Source organism: Podarcis filfolensis (genome assembly GCF_964270895.1).
Source record: "Podarcis filfolensis genome assembly, chromosome: Z".
In the NCBI taxonomy this organism is placed as follows: domain Eukaryota; kingdom Metazoa; phylum Chordata; class Lepidosauria; order Squamata; family Lacertidae; genus Podarcis; species Podarcis filfolensis.
The window spans coordinates 478,864-496,744 of record NC_139617.1 but is presented as its reverse complement, the minus strand read 5'-3'; the positions used below and the strand labels follow the sequence as shown (position 1 = coordinate 496,744).

At 44.6% G+C, this 17,881-nt stretch overlaps 1 protein-coding gene across 1 annotated transcript in view; it reads right to left on the bottom strand.

The window, feature by feature from the left end:
• LOC310754017 (uncharacterized protein) overlaps positions 1-17,881 on the bottom strand; it is a 52,962-nt gene that overhangs the window by 2,073 nt on the left and 33,008 nt on the right. The window contains exons 8-14 of the mRNA XM_083595425.1: positions 16,919-17,054; positions 14,957-15,116; positions 8,973-9,077; positions 7,015-7,068; positions 5,309-5,387; positions 3,891-4,080; positions 2,556-2,833 (exon numbers count right to left, since the gene is read on the bottom strand). Coding sequence (XP_083451551.1) covers positions 2,556-2,833; positions 3,891-4,080; positions 5,309-5,387; positions 7,015-7,068; positions 8,973-9,077; positions 14,957-15,116; positions 16,919-17,054 — 1,002 coding nt within the window. The remainder of the gene's footprint in view (positions 1-2,555; positions 2,834-3,890; positions 4,081-5,308; positions 5,388-7,014; positions 7,069-8,972; positions 9,078-14,956; positions 15,117-16,918; positions 17,055-17,881) is intronic.

Genomic DNA, 17,881 nt, shown 5'->3' with positions numbered 1-17,881 from the left:
GTGAGCTAGGAATGATGGGAATTGTAGTCCCAAAACAACTGGAGGGCCGAATTTGGCCATCACTGCAATAGGAGAACACTTCCATCTCCTGGGAGATTAAATACAGGATTTCCAAGCAGCTGTCTTATTGCAAAACAATTTCAGAAATAGGCTTGAAAGAGAAGTGGGTGAATTGCAACTTATCACTCAGCTGAAAACTATGGGGTCTGAATAGAGATATTGAATTCCTGACTCTTTACACACGCTAAAGCTATTTTGGGTTATCTGCATACCATCCCTTGCTTTTTCAGTCATTCATAGTCGCTAGCAGGTTGACTATACCCACTGAGTCCTACAACCCTTTGGAGAAAACACCACCCACCCACCCCCACTATATATCAGGGTCTGGGGACTTCTCCTGCCTCTATATATCAGGGTCTGGGGACTCCCCTCCCTCTATATATCAGAGTCTGGGGACTCCCCTCCCTCTATATATCAGGGTCTGGGGACTCCCCTCCCTCTATATATCAGGGTCCGGGGACTCTCCTCCCTCTATATATCAGGGTCCGGGGACTCCCCTCCCTCTATATATCAGGGTCCGGGGACTCTCCTCCCTCTATATATCAGGGTCCGGGGACTCCCCTCCCTCTATATATCAGGGTCCGGGGACTCCCCTCCCTCTATATATCAGGGTCCGGGGACTCCCCTCCCTCTATATATCAGGGTCCGGGGATTCCCCTCCCTCTATATATCAGGGTCCAGGGACTCCCCTCCGTCTATATATCAGGGTCCGGGGACTTTCCTCCCACTATAAATCAGGGTCTGGGGTCTCCCCTCCCTCTATATATCAGGGTCCGGGGACTCCCCTCCCACTATATATCAGGGTCTGGGGTCTCCCCTCCCTCTATATATCAGGGTCCGGGGACTCCCCTCCCTCTATATATCAGGGTCCGCGGACTCCCCTCCCTCTATATATCAGGGTCTGGGTACTTCTCCTCCCACTATATATCAGGGTCTGGGGACTCCCCTCCCTCTATATATCAGGGTCCGGGGACTCTCCTCCCTCTATATATCAGGGTCTGGGTACTTCTCCTCCCTCTATATATCAGGGTCCAGGGACTCCCCTCCCTCTATATATCAGGGTCCGGGGACTCTCCTCCCTCTATATATCAGGGTCCGGGGACTCCCCTCCCTCTATACATCAGGGTCCGGGGACTCCCCTCCCTCTATATATCAGGGTCCGGGGATTCCCCTCCCTCTATATATCAGGGTCCAGGGACTCCCCTCCGTCTATATATCAGGGTCCGGGGACTTCCCTCCCACTATAAATCAGGGTCTGGGGTCTCCCCTCCCTCTATATATCAGGGTCCGGGGACTCCCCTCCCTCTATATATCAGGGTCCAGGGACTCCCCTTCCTCTATATATCAGGGTCCGCGGACTCCCCTCCCTCTATATATCAGGGTCCGCGGACTCCCCTCCCTCTATATATCAGGGTCCGTGGACTCCCCTCCCTCTATATATCAGGGTTCAGGGACTCCCCTCCGTCTATATATCAGGGTCCGGGACTCCCCTCCCTCTATATATCAGGGTCCGGGGAGTCCACGCACCCTGATATATATCAGGGTTCGGGGACTCTGTATGTATGTGTATGAAGTGTATGAAGAGGATTTCATTCTTCCCAAAAGGAAACCTTCCTCTGCGGGTCAATATGAAGAGGATGCCAGCGAGGTTGAACCTTTCTGTAAAACAAAGTCTGACTGAGACCATATAACACTGGTTTTGAAAGACCTACATTGCCTCGCAGGACGTTTCCGGGCACAATTCAAAGTGTTGGTGCTGACCTTGAAAGCCCCCAGTGGCCTTGGCCCAGTAGACCTCAATGAGTGACCCCGGACGCCGAGGTCCGTCTCCCGAGGACCTTCTGGCGGTTCCCTCCCTGCGAGAAGCCAAATTACAGGAAAGCAGGCAGAGGGCCTTCTCAGTGGTGGTGCCCGCCCTGTGGAACGCCCTCCCGTCAGATATCAAGGAAATAAACAACTACCAGACTTTTAGAAGACATCTGAAAGCAGCTCTGTTTAGGGAAGCTTTTGATATTTGACGAATTATTGTATTTTAATCTGTTGTTGGAAGCCACCCAGAGTGGCTGGGGAAACCCAGCCAGGTGGGCAGAGTAGAATAAATGAATAAATAATAATTAAAGCTGTCAGTTGAAGTCTCAAAAGACTGCAAGAGGGAGGTTGCCAGAATAATCTATTACTACTACTACTACTACATTTATTTCCCTCCACTTCAGGTCAGCCAGCAACCTTCTTTCCAGCTCTCCCCACCCCACCCCCAGGTTTCAAACATTTTGAGAACCTTGAACGCCGAACTCAAATGTGAATTTGCCACATTTCAATGAAGAGGTGCTTTGGTGCACTGGGCAGACCCCTGTGACTGTATATTTAATATTTTTTAAATCTCCTGTTGAAAGCAGCCCAGAGTGGCTGGGGAAATCCAGCCAGATGGGCAGGGTAGGAATAAATTATTATTATTATTATTATTATTATTATTATTATTATTATTATTATTATACCTGATGCGGTCTCTATCGGTTTGGTCAAGGAATTCACGGGACTTTCTTCTTCAAAAGCCAGCCTGGGACTCGCAGGTACAACAGCGGCATCTTTCAAGCTCTGGGTGGCTTTATCTGCAGCCATGGTTGTCTTGGGATGGACGCCGAGTTCAATGATTTCTTCAAAATTCCACGTCATAGATTTCCCATTCAGGTTAGATAGAAATCCAGTTGAGCGATCCTCTTCGTTAACGCACAAGATTTCAGAGTTCTCAACAACCGTTTCCTTTGCTGGAGGACTGGGAAGAGAGCAGGGTGGATAAAAATCAATGATTTTAAAAATAAAAAATAAAAATGGATTTTTAAAATAAGATGCTTTTGGAGGGGAAATCTTTCTAAAGATTTTTTTATTTCAGTTTTATGACAGTCCAAAGGCTATTCATCTGGAAAGAAGGATTTGTTTTAAGTTTATCATGTGTGCTAAAACTCAATCTTTAAAAAAACAACGTTTAACCATATCAGTTAACAAACAGGGATACATATGCTATCATGTTATTGTTTTAGTGAAATAAATTGTTAAATTGTGATGAAGGAAATGATTGTTCGTCTCCTTCTAATCAAGTACAGCAGAAAAGTTGACCAAATAGAAACAGTTCACTTATGAAACTTCACCATCATTTCATCATTATCTTTCAAGGTATTTCTTAGAGTAGAACCAAATCAGTATTTTTTGATATAACTGTAAAAACTCCTCTGAAAATGTATGATTCCAAAAATGAAACCTGCCTCTGGTTGTCAATATTAAGAGGATGCCAGCAAGATTGAACCTTTCTGTAAAAAAGGGGATATTTTATTGATTGATTGATTGATTGTGTGATTGCGGAAACGGATAAAAGCCCCCCATCCAAACAATGACTATCATCAGTGCAGGTCAGAAAATAAAAAATTAATTTCTATTTTTATCATCTACAATATCTTATTTCTTTAATGGTACAGCACATTGATGATTGCTTTCGTTTTATGTCTTGATGGTCTCGTTAGAGTGTAAAATTCATGTTAAATTGCTGCTTTTAAAAGTCTGGAACGTATTAATCCCTTTTGCATGATATTCTATGGGAAATAAGTGCCTTGGTTTTGGAATGCTTTGGCTTTGGAACGGATTTCTGGAATGGGTTAAGTTTGAGAACCATGGTACCTGTTTTACAGAAAGGGTCAGCCTTGCTGGCATCCTCAGTTTTGGAATGCTTTGGTTTTGGAGCGGACTTCTGGAACAGATTAAGTTTGGGAACCAAGGGACCACTGTACAGGGCTGTTTGGGGGAGGGGCAGGAGTGGGCAACACCTGCACCAAGCTTACCTAGCTTCTTTCACCTGAGTCAAATACATCGAATTCCCACCACCATCGTCGTTCCTCCAGTCAACCTCCTCCTCCTCATCCCCATTTACAAAGATACTGTCCGGTTCCATTTTTGATCTGTCTTCCGACGCGGCCAAATCGCACACAGCCTCTGGACCATCTTCGAGGGAGGAGTCATATTTTGCCTTTTCTGAAACAACAACAACAAAAATAAATATTATTATTAATACCCCGCCCATCTGGCTGGGTTTCCCCAGCCACTCTGGGCAGCTTCCAGCAAAAGATTAGAAATACATTAAAACATCAGTCATTCAAAACCTCCCTAAAGAGGGCTGCCTTCAGATGTCTTATGTCAGATAGTTGCTTATCTCTTTGACATCTGATGGGAGGGCGTTCCACAGGGCAGGTGCCACCATTAATAATTAACAGTCACCACCTGAAATTTGGAGTGCGGATGGTGGTAAAAGGAAACTATTTTCAAACTGCGACTGAAGATGTAAGGCAGGCAGGCAGATGGCAGGCTTAACTAACCCCATGCTATTCTTTCCACAAGAGGGAACGAAAGCCCTCTGCGCCAGAAGCCCTTTCCGAGAAAATCAGGGAATACCTCCAAGCTAACTAAGAAAGCAGGGTAGATAAAAATCAATGATTTATAAATAAATAAATAAATCGGATTTTCTTGATTTAAATTGGATTTTTTAAAATTATTATTGATTTTTTAAAATTTAAATTGAATTTTTAAAACAAAATGCTTTTGGAGGAAAAACCTTTCTACAGATTTCCTCTTTAAATTACATTAGAGTCCAAAGGCTATTCATCTGGAAAGAAGGATTTGTTTTAAGTTTTTCATGTCTGCTAAAACTCAGTCTAAGTCGTTAAAAAAAAAAAGTTTAACCCCATCAGTTAACAAACATGTATACATCTGCTATCATGTTACTGCTTTAGTTAAACAAATTGTTTAAATTGTGATGAAGGAAATGATTGTTTGTCTCCTTCCAATCAAGTACAGTGGAAAAGTTGTCCAAATAGAAACCGTTAACTTATTAAACCTCACCATCATTTCATCCTTATCTGTCTATGTCTTTCTAAGAGTAGAACCAAATCAGTCACCTTTGATATAACAGTAGAAACTACTCTGGAAATTTATCATTCCAAAAAGGAAACCTTCCTCTGGTTTTCAATATGAAGAGGAAGCCAGCAAGGCCAAACCTTTCTGTAAAAAAGGGTTTTATCATTCAAAAAAGGAAACCTTCCTCTGCTTCTCAAGATTAAGAGGATGCCAGCAGGGTTGAACCTTTCTGTAAAAAAATTTAAATCAAGTTTTCCTGACTAGGGATTTAAAACTGAATTTAAATCGATTTAATTTAAATCAAATCCACCCGGCAAGGAAGACAAACAGTCGCAGGGCTGCCCCTTACCAGGCTGATCTTGCTTTTCGAGGCCCAGCTCCTCGTCTTCTTCGACGCCTTCATCCTCCTCATTGGACTTGTCGTCGTTCTGTGTTAGAGGAAGCAGAAAGAGTCAGTTGCAAGATGAGCTGCTGGTTATAAGATGGCCCTGTGCCCAGCTGGCATCTGAAGGACATTACAAGCCATAGGAAACCTTCCTCTGGTTGTCAATATTGAAAGGATGCCTGCAAAGTCAAACCTTTCTGTAAAATAAAGGATTTAAATCAAGTCTGATCGAGGCCATACAGCACTGGTCCTGAAAGACCTACATTGGCTCCCAGGACGTTTCCGGGCACAATTCAAAGTGTCAGTGCTGACCTTGAAAGCCCTAAACGGCCTCGGCCCAGTAGACACCAGGGTCCCTCTCCCGAGGACCTTCTGGCGGTTCCCTCCCTGCGAGAAGCCAAGTTACAGGAAAGCAGGCAGAGGGCCTTCTCAGTGGTGGCGCCTGCCCTGTGGAACGCCCTCCTGTCAGATGTCAAGGAAATAAACAACTATTGGACTTTTAGAAGACATCTGAAGGCAGCCCTGTTTAGGGAAGTTTTGAATGACGGATGTTTTAATGTATTTCTAATCTTTTGCTAGAAGCCGCCCAGAGTGGCTGGGTAAACCGAGCCAGATGGGCAGGGTACAAATAATAAATTGTTGTTGTTGTTACTGGAAGCTGCTTAGAGTGTCTGGCGAAAATCAGCAAGATGGGCAGGGTAGAAATAAATATGATGATGATGATGATGATGAAAGCTGTCAGTTGTAGTCTCAAAAGACTGCAAGAGGGAGGTTGCCAAATACGTTTCCCTAATATGCAATCATTTTCATTCATGGCTCAGGCAATCCGTATTTGCCTCTAGGAAGAGTATTCTGCCTTAAAAGCTGCCAACGAAAGAAGATTGGCAGATGAAATTATTGGACTATGCCTAATTGGCCAAACTGATGGGGAAAATCCAGAACCAGTAGGATCAGACTTTTCTGAAAGGCGGGGACAAATATATGTTATATCTGAAAGACAATTGTAAAAAACGTACATCGCTAGTAGGGTTGCAGGAAGTTTTGTCCTGTTAAAATTACTGCTCGTTACTTATCTTCATTATTTTAGTTTATATATAAGACAACGATTTAATAGTAATAAGAAAGGTAAAGGGACCCCAGACCGTTAAGTCCAGTTGCGGACGACTCTGGGGTTGCAGCGCTCATCTCACCTTGCTGGCCGAGGGAGCCAGCGTTTGTCCGCAGGCAGTTTTTCCAGGTTATGTGGCCAGCATGACTGAGCTGCTTCTGGTGAACCCAGAGCAGCGAACAGAAACGCCGTTTACCTTCCTGCCGGAGCGGGACCTATTTATCTCCTTGCACTCTGACGTGCTTTGGACATCTGGAGTGGTGGAATTTGCCTATGCCTGCAATACAAGGCAAGTATTTGTCCAAAAACGGAGCCAAATGGAGCCAAATGTTTCATTTATTTTTGCATACTGTGATGTTATGTATGAAAATATGTGTAAAAACCAGTAAAAATTCTAATGAAATGAAATGAAAGCTGCCACAGCACATCAGCATCAGATCAGCTGTGGGAGCTCAGAGAAAACCACAATTTTTAAGACAGGCGCCAACAACGTTCCCCTTGAACACTAGCAACAGAAATCAGAGGTAACCAGAGGCCTTAGCCAAAGTTGGAAGACATTTACCTTGGCGTCGTTCTGCTCTGCCTTCCGGGTCCTCCTCATTATTTCTTCTATTCTCTGTCAAAGAACAGTCACACCACTTAGATAACGCCAAGACTCAGTTAGTAGTAGTAGTAGTAGTAGTAGTAGTAATAATAATAATAATAATAATAATAATAATAATGTATTATTTTGAACCCGCCCATCTGCCCCTTTCCTTTTCCTGCTTGGAGACCCTTGAATGCCAGCAGGGAGTAATGGTTAGACTTTGACTGCAGTGGTGGTCAAACTTGGCCCTCCAGCTGTTTGGGGACTACAACTCCCATCATCCCTAGCTAACAGGAGCAGTGGTCAGGGATAGTAGGCATTGTAGTCCCAAAACAGCTAGAGCGCCACGTTTGGCCACCATTAGGTTAGAGAGAGACCTGGCTCAAAATCCTCTCTCAGCTATAAAAGACACATTGGTGCATCATGGGCCTGTCGTGGTATCTCCCTCCTAAAATCCCTCAGAGAGGTTCAAAGAAATAAATGGGGCTGGGGAGGAAGCCCTCCACTTTGTTGAGCTCCATTGTAAAAGCAGCCCAGGGCTGATTTTGGGGACAACAACTCCCACCATCCCTGACCGTTGGTCCTGTTACCAAGGGATGATGGAGTTGTAGTCCCAAAACAGCTGGAGGGGGTCAAGTCGGGCCACCACTGCATGAGACAATTAAATGAAAGGGACCCCAAATGCCAAATATCACTGTTAGGCCATAGAGTAGGCAAACTAAGGTCCTGGGGCAGGCTCCGGCCCCATCGCCTACTCAATCCGGCCTGTGGACGGTCCGGGAATCAGTGTGTTTTGACACGAGTAGAATGTGTCCTTTTATTTAAAATGCATCTCAGGATTCTTTGTGGGGCATAGGATTTCGTTCTTTTTTTTCTTTCCAAAATATAGTCTGGCCCCCCCCCCACAAGGTCCGAGGGACAGTGGACTGGCCCCCTGCTCAAAAAGTTTGCTGACCCCTGCTATAGAGCATACACAATGCCCCACCCACAAACCCCCGCCAGCGTACAAGGGAAGTCCCGGCCTTCGACTTGTATCCACTGCTATGGTCTGCGTCCACCCAAGGGCTTATCCAGCTGCTTTTTCATGAAACATTATATGTCTCTTTTGAAGGATATGGCAGGGATGTCCAACTCCCAAGAGGCTGCGATCTATTCACAGTGTAAAAAATCGGGCAGTGATCTACCTGTTGTTGTTGGACAGATCAAAGTTGTGGAGCTTTTTCTGGGAAACCAAAGTGGTTCGGCTTTTTTTTTAGGGGCAAATGAATGAAGGAAATGGAATATATGAATGAATGAAACTGAATATATGAATGAATGGAACTGAATGAGCACTGTGATATACACAGAACATAGTAAAAAGTCGATTATATAAAACACAGTTAAGGGTCCTGAATCTGCAGTCAAATAGTGGACCTTAATCTGATGGTCAACTTTTTGGCTAAGAGTCAAAAGTTGCAGAGCTTTTTTTGGAAAGGTAAAGTTTCTGAGCTTTTTCTAAGGAAGCAAATGAATGAATGGAACTGAAGATATGAATGAATGAAATGAACACAGTTGAGGGTTCATGAATCTACAGTCAAATAGTGGACCTTAATCTGATGGTCAACGTTTTGGCTAGAAAATAAAAGTTGCTGAGCTTTTCTTTGGAAGCTAGAGTGGTTGAACTTTCTTTAGGAAACAGTAGAAACAGTAGTTGTTGAGCTATTTCATTCTTCTTTTTTTTTACTTTTTCTTTTTTGAGGTGGTGGGAGGAGATCCCTGAGAGACTAGATATTGACCAAGAACACCCCACAATCTACCAGTAGGTTGCGATCTACATGTTGGACATGCCTGGTATATGCACACTGCAATGCTCTTTTATTGCAATGGCCGACGGAAATAAATTCATTCATTCTTTTGAAACAGAGGACTGAGAGCAGAAAAGGAAGGCGTCTCACCTTTTTCCTCTCCAGCCGCTCTTGCTTGTTCCGCTGCACAATCTGCTCCCGTTCCTGACGCTGCTTCTCGGCTTCCTCCAGAGCTTTTGCCTCGGCCTCTTCGCGCTAAAATTGGGGGGAAGAGGAATCACCGCCGGAAAACCCTTTTGTTCCCAAAACCCCACCCGAATGGAAACCGGGAACAGCTCTCCAAACTGCAAGGTGTCCAGCGTGTGCAAGAGATTCCATCAATGGAGTCTCCGGAAAATCTGACATGTCGCTCAGGAAGACAGGTGAACTAATGCCAGTGTACTGCAAGAAGCAAAGATTGCCAGTGTCGAAGCGATGATCCTTCAACATCAACTTTGGACCGGTCATGTTGTGTATCGCCTTACACTGGAAAGTGTAACGCTGGTGGTCCACAAAAGAGGTTGAAAGATCTCAAGGCAAATTTTAAAAATGTAGTATAAACACCGACAACAGGGAAACACTGGCCTGTGAGCACTCCAGTTGGAGAACAGCCTCGACCAAAGGTGTCCTGGGCTTTGAAGACACTCGAATTCGGGACACGAGGGAGAAACGGGTGAGGAAGAAGGAACCTTCACCAGGATCAACCCCCGCCCAGAAACCCCACTGTGGAAGGATGTGCGGATCCGGAATTGGCCTCCACCCTCACTTATGGGCTCACTGCTAAAATCCATGTTGATGGAAGACAATCTGATTCGGCTACGAGGGATTGCAAAAGAAGAAGACAATAGGAATAATAATGGCAAGGGAGGTGGGGGACTGTGGCCCTTCCGTAGTTACTAAAATGCCAACTTGCCATTCCCAGCCAATGGCCACGCCGCCTGGGGCTGAAGGGAGCTGGAGCCCTACAAAATCTGGAGTGCCGCCACAGGCGCCCAATAACTGCTATTAAGCAGCTAAGAGCCAGGGGGGATGGGCAGGGTAGAAACAGTAAATTAATTATCATCATCATCATCATCATTATTGATCCTGCATCATGTAGCAGATGTGGCGTTCTCCACCCACACCCCATGACAGATATTGTAGGTCTTGGCAAGCAGATATCCCATGGGCTGTAGGGGTTCAAACCCACCCCCCCAGTATTAGAGGAGGCATAGGCAAACTCAGCCCTCCAGCTGTTTTGGGACCACAATTCCCATCATCCCTGACCACTGGTCCTGTTAGCTAGGGATGATGGGAGCTGTAGTCTCAAAACATCTGGAGGGCCAAGTTTGGCAATGCCTGGCCTATTCAGTCACCAGGTTACGTTGAGAATCAAGTGGAAAAGTCCTCCGGGCTCTTTAGTGGGGCTTTGGGGCATTATTTATTATCATTTATTGAATTTATATACTGCCCTATAACTGGAGGTCTCAGGGCGGTTTGCAGAACAAAATCAAAATATAAAATATATTATAAAAGGTAAAGGGACCCCTGACCATTAGGTCCAGTCGTGGCTGACTCTGGGGTTGCGGCGCTCATCTCGCTTTACTGGCTGAGGGAGCCGGCGTACAGCTTCCAGGTCATGTGGCCAGCATGACTATGCCACTTCTGGCGAACCAGAGCAGCGCATGGAAACGCCATTTACCTTCCCGCCGGAGCGGTACCTATTTATCTACTTGCACTTTGACATGCTTTTGAACTGCTAGGTTGGCAGGAGCAGGACTAAGCAACGGGAGCTCACCCCATCGTGGGGATTTGAACTGCCGACCTTCTGATCGGCAAGTCCTAGGCTCTGTGGTTTAACCCACAGCGCCACCCATGTCCCAAAATATATTATACTGTTTTGTGTAATTTGTGTGCGTGTGTACCTCTGCAAACTCTGGGGTTCCCCTGTACAATTGTTATTATTCCCACGTTGCATAGACCTTGGTCTTCAAATGCCTTGGGACTCAAACAACTCAGAACCCAAACACTGAAAACCCGGAAGGAAGTTTTCTGGTTGGGGAATGTTTTTTCGGAAGCCAAAAGTGTTCCATTTTGAGTGCAATCTTTCTGATTTGAGTGTTTTGCTGAGGTCTGTCTGTTTTTGTGATTTATTTTGTGTTTTTGCGGCTCTTTTTTGTGTGTGATTGTGTGGAACCCAGTCCAGTTACTGATGGATAGATTGTGTGACTGTAGTACATTGTTGATTGCTTTCGTTTCACAGATCCATGGTCTTGTCAGAGAGAAAATTCAAGTTTGATGGCTGTTTTAGGGGTTGTTTTTAAAAGTCTGGAACGGATTCATCCCTTTTACCTTACTTCAGGCTTTCGCAACCTCGGCCCTCCAGATGTTTTTGGCCGACAACTCCCATGATCCCTAGCTAGCACGACCAATGGTCAGGGATGTTGCGAGTTGTAGTCTTAAAACATCTGGAGGGCGGAGGTTGAGGAAGCCTGGTATATGTATACAAGCCCACCACCAAGACCGCTCCAGTGATATCAGGATAGTATACGTGGATTAGGGTTATTCCCACTTCCCCAAGGAAACAGATTAGGCTGATAAATAGATTGGGTCAAGACCATGCTATTATTATTATTATTATTATTATTATTATTATTATTATTATTATTAACATAAAGTTGGGTCAAACCCAGCCAGAATCCCAATACAGGGCCATAGGGAATTAGCCAGTCATGCCTCAAAGGAAGTGTACTCCCCACCTTTGAAGGCGACCCGGAAACTCCCAACTAATCCAGATTGCAGCAGCCAGACTGTGGACTGGGAGTGGCCGCCAAGACCACATAACACCGGTCCTGAGAGACCTGCATTGGCTCCCAGGACGTTTCCAGGCTAGAGCGAGTATGGCAGGGTGCCCGTGACGGAGCCTCAAGAACATCTTATAGGGTTTTTATGAAAACCTACGAGATGGCAGTGAAGGCCGCTAAGAAGTCTTACTTCTCGGCCTCCATTGCATCCGCTAGCTCTCACCCAGCGCAATTATTTAGTATAATTAGGTCTTTAAAGTCCCTAGAGGGACAGCCAAATTTAAATAACAATTTGACACACAGCTGTGAGGCATTTGCGAGCTTTTTTGCAGAGAAGGTCCTGTTGCTCTGCCATGACCTCCCTGCCAATTTGGATACAATAAAGGAACTGGAGGCCCCTCGACCGTCCTTGGGTCCAGTATTGGACCACTTTGACCGGATATCCCCAGCCGATGTGGACAGACTCCTCCGAGCTGGAAAGCCCACCACCTGTCCTCTTGACCCATGCCCGTCTTGGCTGATTAGAGCGTGTCCAGACGAGGTGCGGGCCCCCCTGGGGGATATCATCAATTTGTCCCTTGGAACCGGGACATTCCCAGGGGAACTGAAGGAGGCAGTGGTGTGCCCGCTCTTAAAGAAAACATCATTAGATCCCTTAGATCTATCCAATTACTGCCCAGTTTCGAATCTTCCATTCCTGGGTAAGGTGATTGAGAGAGCGGTTGCTGAACAGCTTGGTGGGTTTCTGGATGAAACATCTTTATGCGCCCCCTTGCCCAGATTGTCCGGAGTTTTGGAGTGAGTTGTCATCAATATGCTGATGACACCCAGCTTTATCTCTCAATAGATGGCCATCCTGACTCGGCCCCAGACACACTGATCAGATGTTTGGAAGCTGTGGCTGGATGGTTACGTGGGAGCCGGTTGAAGTTAAATCCTTCGAAGACAGAGGTCCTCTGGCTGGGACGGGACGATATGGAATTGAGGGGCCATCTCTTGCGGGGCTGCAATTAGTGCCAGCACCGTCTGTTAAGAGTTTGGGTGTAATCTTCGATAGCTCCCTCTCCATGGAGGCGCAGATTACAGCTATAACAAAGGCGGCATTTTTTCATCTCCGCCAAGCTAAGCAGTTGGCTCCTTACCTCTCTCACCCTGACCTAGCCACTGCGATCCACGCGACGGTCACCTCCAGACTGGATTATTGTAACTCGCTCTACGTGGGGCTGCCCTTGAGACTGACCCAGAAACTCCAGCGGGTGCAGAGTGCCACGGCGAGACTCCTTACGGGGTCTTTGCTGCGAGATCACATTCACCCGGTGCTATACCAGACACACTGGCTCCCGGTGGAGTACAGGATCAGGTTTAAGGTGCTGGCTTTAACCTTTAAAGCCCTATACGGCTTAGGACCCTCGTACCTACGGGACCGCCTCTCCTGGTATGTCCCACAGAGGAACTTATGGTCTTCAAATAAAAACATCCTGAAGGTCCCAGGCCACAGAGAGGTTAGGCTGGCCTCAACTAGAGCCAGGGCTTTTTCGGCCGTGGCTCCAATCTGGTGGAACGCTCTGTCACAAGAGACTAGGGCCCTGTGGGATTTGACATCTTTCCGCAGAGCCTGCAAGAGAGAGCTGTTCCAGCAGGCCTTTGGTCAGGGCGCAGCCTGACTCCCTCCTTTGGCAATCTTTACAGAACTTAAGCTTATGGTTGCCATCAATTTGATTTTAATTAATTTTTATAATGAAATGTTTTTAGAATGTTGCACTATTTTATTGTTGTTAGCCGCCCTGAGCCCGGCTTTGGCTGGGGAGGGCGGGATATAAATAAAATTTATTATTATTATTATTATTATTATTATTAATTCAAAGGGTTGGTGCAGACCTTGAAAGCTCTAAGCAGCCCAGTAGAGGAAACTTTCCTCTGGTTGTCAATATTAAGAGGAAGCCAGCAAAGCTGAACCTTTCTGTAAAATAAAGGATTTGAATCAAGTCTGACTGAGACCACACAACACCGGTCCTGAAAGACCTGTGTTGGCTCCCAGGACATTTCCGGGCACAATTCAAAGTCTCAGTGCTTACCTTAAAAGCTCTCAACGGCCTTGCCCCAGTAGACCTGATGCAGCATCTCCACCCCGGATGCCAGGATCCCTATCCCGAGGGCCTTCTGGCAGTCCCCCCCCCCCCGCGAGAAGCCAAGTGACAGAGAACCAGACAGAGGGCCTTCTTGGTGGTGACACCCGCCCTGTGGAACGCCCTCCCGTCAGATGTAAAGGAAATAAAAAACCACCTGACTTTTAGAAGACATCTGAAGGCAGCCCTGTTTAGGGAAGTTTTTAACGACTGATGTTTTAATGTATTTTTAATCTCCTGTCGGAGGCCACCCAAAGTAGCTTGAGAAACACAGCTAGATGGGCGGGGTAGACATAAAATTATTATTATTATTATTAAAGCTGACAGCTGAAGTATCAAAAGACTGCAAGAGGGAGGTGGCCAGAACACTGTATTTTTCCATATATAAGACTATATCTTTACCCAGTTTTTAAAAATTTAATATATTGCTTATACTTTATCTGTTAAACATTTTCTGAAATTGAAACTCTAATGTCAAAAGAAGACTCAGCACAACTAGATTAAGCAGAGTTTATGGAATCATTGAGTAGTAGAGAGAAGTTACTGGGTGACCAAGAGATGGTGGAACCACTCAACACTTACTTTGCAGCCCTGTTTAGGGAAGTTTTTTATGACTGATGTATTAACCTGAGGATTGCCATTTCTTTAGTTTAATTTTAATTTATTTGAATTTTAATCCATTGATTGCTTGTTTTTATGTACATTGTGTTATTAATATGATGTAAGCCCAACTCTGGCAGGGGGAGGGAGGGATACAAATAATAATAATAATAATAATAATAATAATAATAATAATAATAATAATAAATCTCCTGTCAGAAGCTGCACAGAGTGGCTGGGGAAACCCAGCCAGATGGGCGGGGTAGAAATAAATCATCATCATCATCATCATCATCATCATCATCAAGTAGGGGCAGGAATCACCAAAACAACAAAAGACATGGAAGTTTTCGCCCACCAATGGAGATTATTGCAGTAAGAGGTCCCAACACACTTGACTGGTGTAGATTTAAAAATGGAGCTTGGCATGCACTTAAGAAACCTGAAATGAAAATTAAGATCCATTGGATCCCGGGACTGCTGCCCTCAATCCCCCAAAGGGTGCTTTTTGCAGACTGCTGAGCATCCCAGAACATAAAATATTTTCCAGTATCTAGCCTCTTTCCACTCTGCCTCGAGTCCAAACCTGAAGCTGGAGCTCGGCCATCTTCTCCTGCTCCTCCTGCTCGGCCCGCCTTTGCGGCTCCTCTTCCCCTGCCCTCCTCTCGTCTTCCAGTTCCCGGAGGGCCTCTTCCAGCTGGGCCTGCTTCTCAAGGGCTCGCTTGGCGACTTTTTCCTTTCTGATCCTGTTCCAAATAAATCGACAACAGGTCAGATCCTTGCTTTTGCACAGGTAGGATAAAAATCAATGCTTTTTTAAAAAAGAATACTAAAAAATCAGATTTTTAAAATTTAAATCAGACTTTTAAAAATTTGAATCATTTTTTTTAAAATGTAAATTGGATTTTTAAAATACAATGCTTTTGGAGGAAAAAAATATTTCCAAAGATTTCCCCTTTAAGTTACATTCTAGACAACAACCAATTGTTGCTGCTTTTGTGTTGAATATATGCTATATGGCATGGGTAGGCAAACTAAGGCCTGGGGACTGGATCTGGCCCACTCACCTTCTAAATCTGGCCCATGGATGGTCTGGGAATCAGCATGTTTTTACATGAGTAGAATGTGTGCTTTTATTTAAAATGCATCTCTGGGTTATTTGTGGGGCATAGGAATTCTTTTTTTTTTCTTTCCGCCAAAATATAGTCCGCCCCCCCACAAGGTCTGAGGGACAGTGGACCGCCCCCCTGCTGAAAAAGTTTGCTGACCCCTGCTATATGGTAATTTAGAGACCTAATAGATCTCTAAAGCCATTTGCACATCACAAATAGGAGCCGACACAACACAACACAACACAAAACAAAACATGGTAGCTGTATGTTGGTTTTATTTGTTTTTTATCTTATATTTTGCAAAGGTACATCCAGGTTTTTCCCCTTTAATTTTTTGGGGGGCCCCCAAGAGAGGGGGGCCCTAAGCTGGAGCTTGCTGAACTTATACGTAAATCCGGCACTGGGTGTCATTGTGACTTACCACGGCATCTCTCCTAAAGCACAGGTGACCAGAGGCATTGACATTTTCAGACACGCCATTCACAACTTAACAGCAACGGAATGGCAATATGAAAGCAGAATCATTAATATGAAGGAGGGTGTGAATGGCTGCCCCTTATTGATTTACCACATTTTTCCATGTATAAGACGCCCCAATGTATAAGGCTTGGGGCTCTTTTTGCAGCTCAAAAAGAAGAAAGAAAGAAAAAGAAAGAAAGAAAGAAAGAAAGAAAGAAAGAAAGAAAGAAAGAAAGAAAGGTAACATTCTGTGTATAAGACGACCCCCCATTTTAAACTTGTGGGGAAATATAGTCTTATACACGGAAAAATACAGTACCTTTCATACCCAGACAAGATAAAACATTGTTTTTAGATGCTACAACCGTAGTGAGAATATTACTAGCCCAAAGATGGAAGCAAGAAGAGATCCCAACGAAAGAAGAGTGGCAAATGAAAGTAATGGATTATGCCAAATTGGCGAAACTGGGAAAATTCGGAACCAGCAGGACCAGAATTTCTTGAAACACTGGAATAAATCTAAGTTGTATTTAAAAGACAACTGTAAACAACTGACATCGCTAGTAGGGTTACAAGAAGCTTTGTAGGTTAGATTATCATTTATTACTTAATGCAATTCACAAACTGTTTTTTAAGATTATGATTTAATAGTAATATTAATAAGAACAAAATGCATACCAGAGATTGAGTTGGAAAACCATTAGTTGAGGAGGAGGGAAATTCCAGGATTATCAGCCAAATGTTTCTATATGTAATTTATAGGAAAGTTGTTATGATGGAAAAATTTGAAATACCAATAAAAATTACTATTATAAAAAAATATAAATTAGAGATTAATTTGGAAAACCATTAGTCGAGGAGGAGGGAAGTCCTAGGCTGAAACAGCCAAATGGTTTTATATTTTGTATACAAGACTGATGTTTGGATGGAAAATATTTGGAAAAACTAATAAAAAATTATTTTTATATATACAGTACCTTTCTTCCTCTTCTCTTTGAGCTCTCTCCTGGTCTTTGCGCTCCCTCTGCTCCCTTGCAAGACGGCGCTTCTCGGCCAAGATCCTCGCTGCCTCTTCGGCCGTTGTGGTTGCCAGAGTGGTTTTGCTACTTGCATCTGGAAAAAGAAGGGGTCCAAATGAATGGAAACAGTTGTCGGCACAACCGCCTTATCTGCTGAAAAGTGTGCCCTGTATTAAGTCCTGCTTCCTGTCTAGGCTGTGATAGCCAAAGGTTTGTTATATTGTATCAGATGGGATGTTATGTTTGGAAACCATGTGCAAAAACCAATTTTCTCTCTCTCACACACACACACACAAACATACCGTATTTTTTGCACCATAAGACTCACTTTTTTCCTCCTAGAAAATAAGGGGAAATGTCTGTGCGTGTTTGGAGGGAATGCCTACGGGTGGCATGCCTACGGATTTTCCTCCTCTAAAAACTACGTGCGTGTTATGGTCGGGTGTGTGTTATAGAGCGAAAAATACGGTATGTGTATATGTGTGTGTGCATGTATATGTCCTGCTTCCTGCTGTGGGAACGCCTCCCATGAGATCGGACCCCCGTCGTGCCAGTAATTTAGGGTCAATACATTCGCGGGGAAGCCAAGATGCTCGTTTTCAAGCTATTGTACTACCAACCTTACTTTCCGCTTGTGAAACATGGACCACTTATCAACGCCCTCTCCAACTCCTCCAAAGATTCCATCAGAGGCAGGCATGTCCAAGGTTTCGGGGGCCCAATCCGGCCCGCCGGCTACTGTGGCAGTTTATGCCCTGTGGTAAAATCCTAAAAAAAGCTCAGGAACTTCAGTCCTTAAAAAAGTGCAACAACCTTTGGGGTTAAATCCTAAAAAAAAGTTCAACAACTTCAATCCCCCCCAAAAAAGTTCAACAACTTTGGTCAGTTCTCACACATGTTCATCCAAAAAGTTTGGTGGGC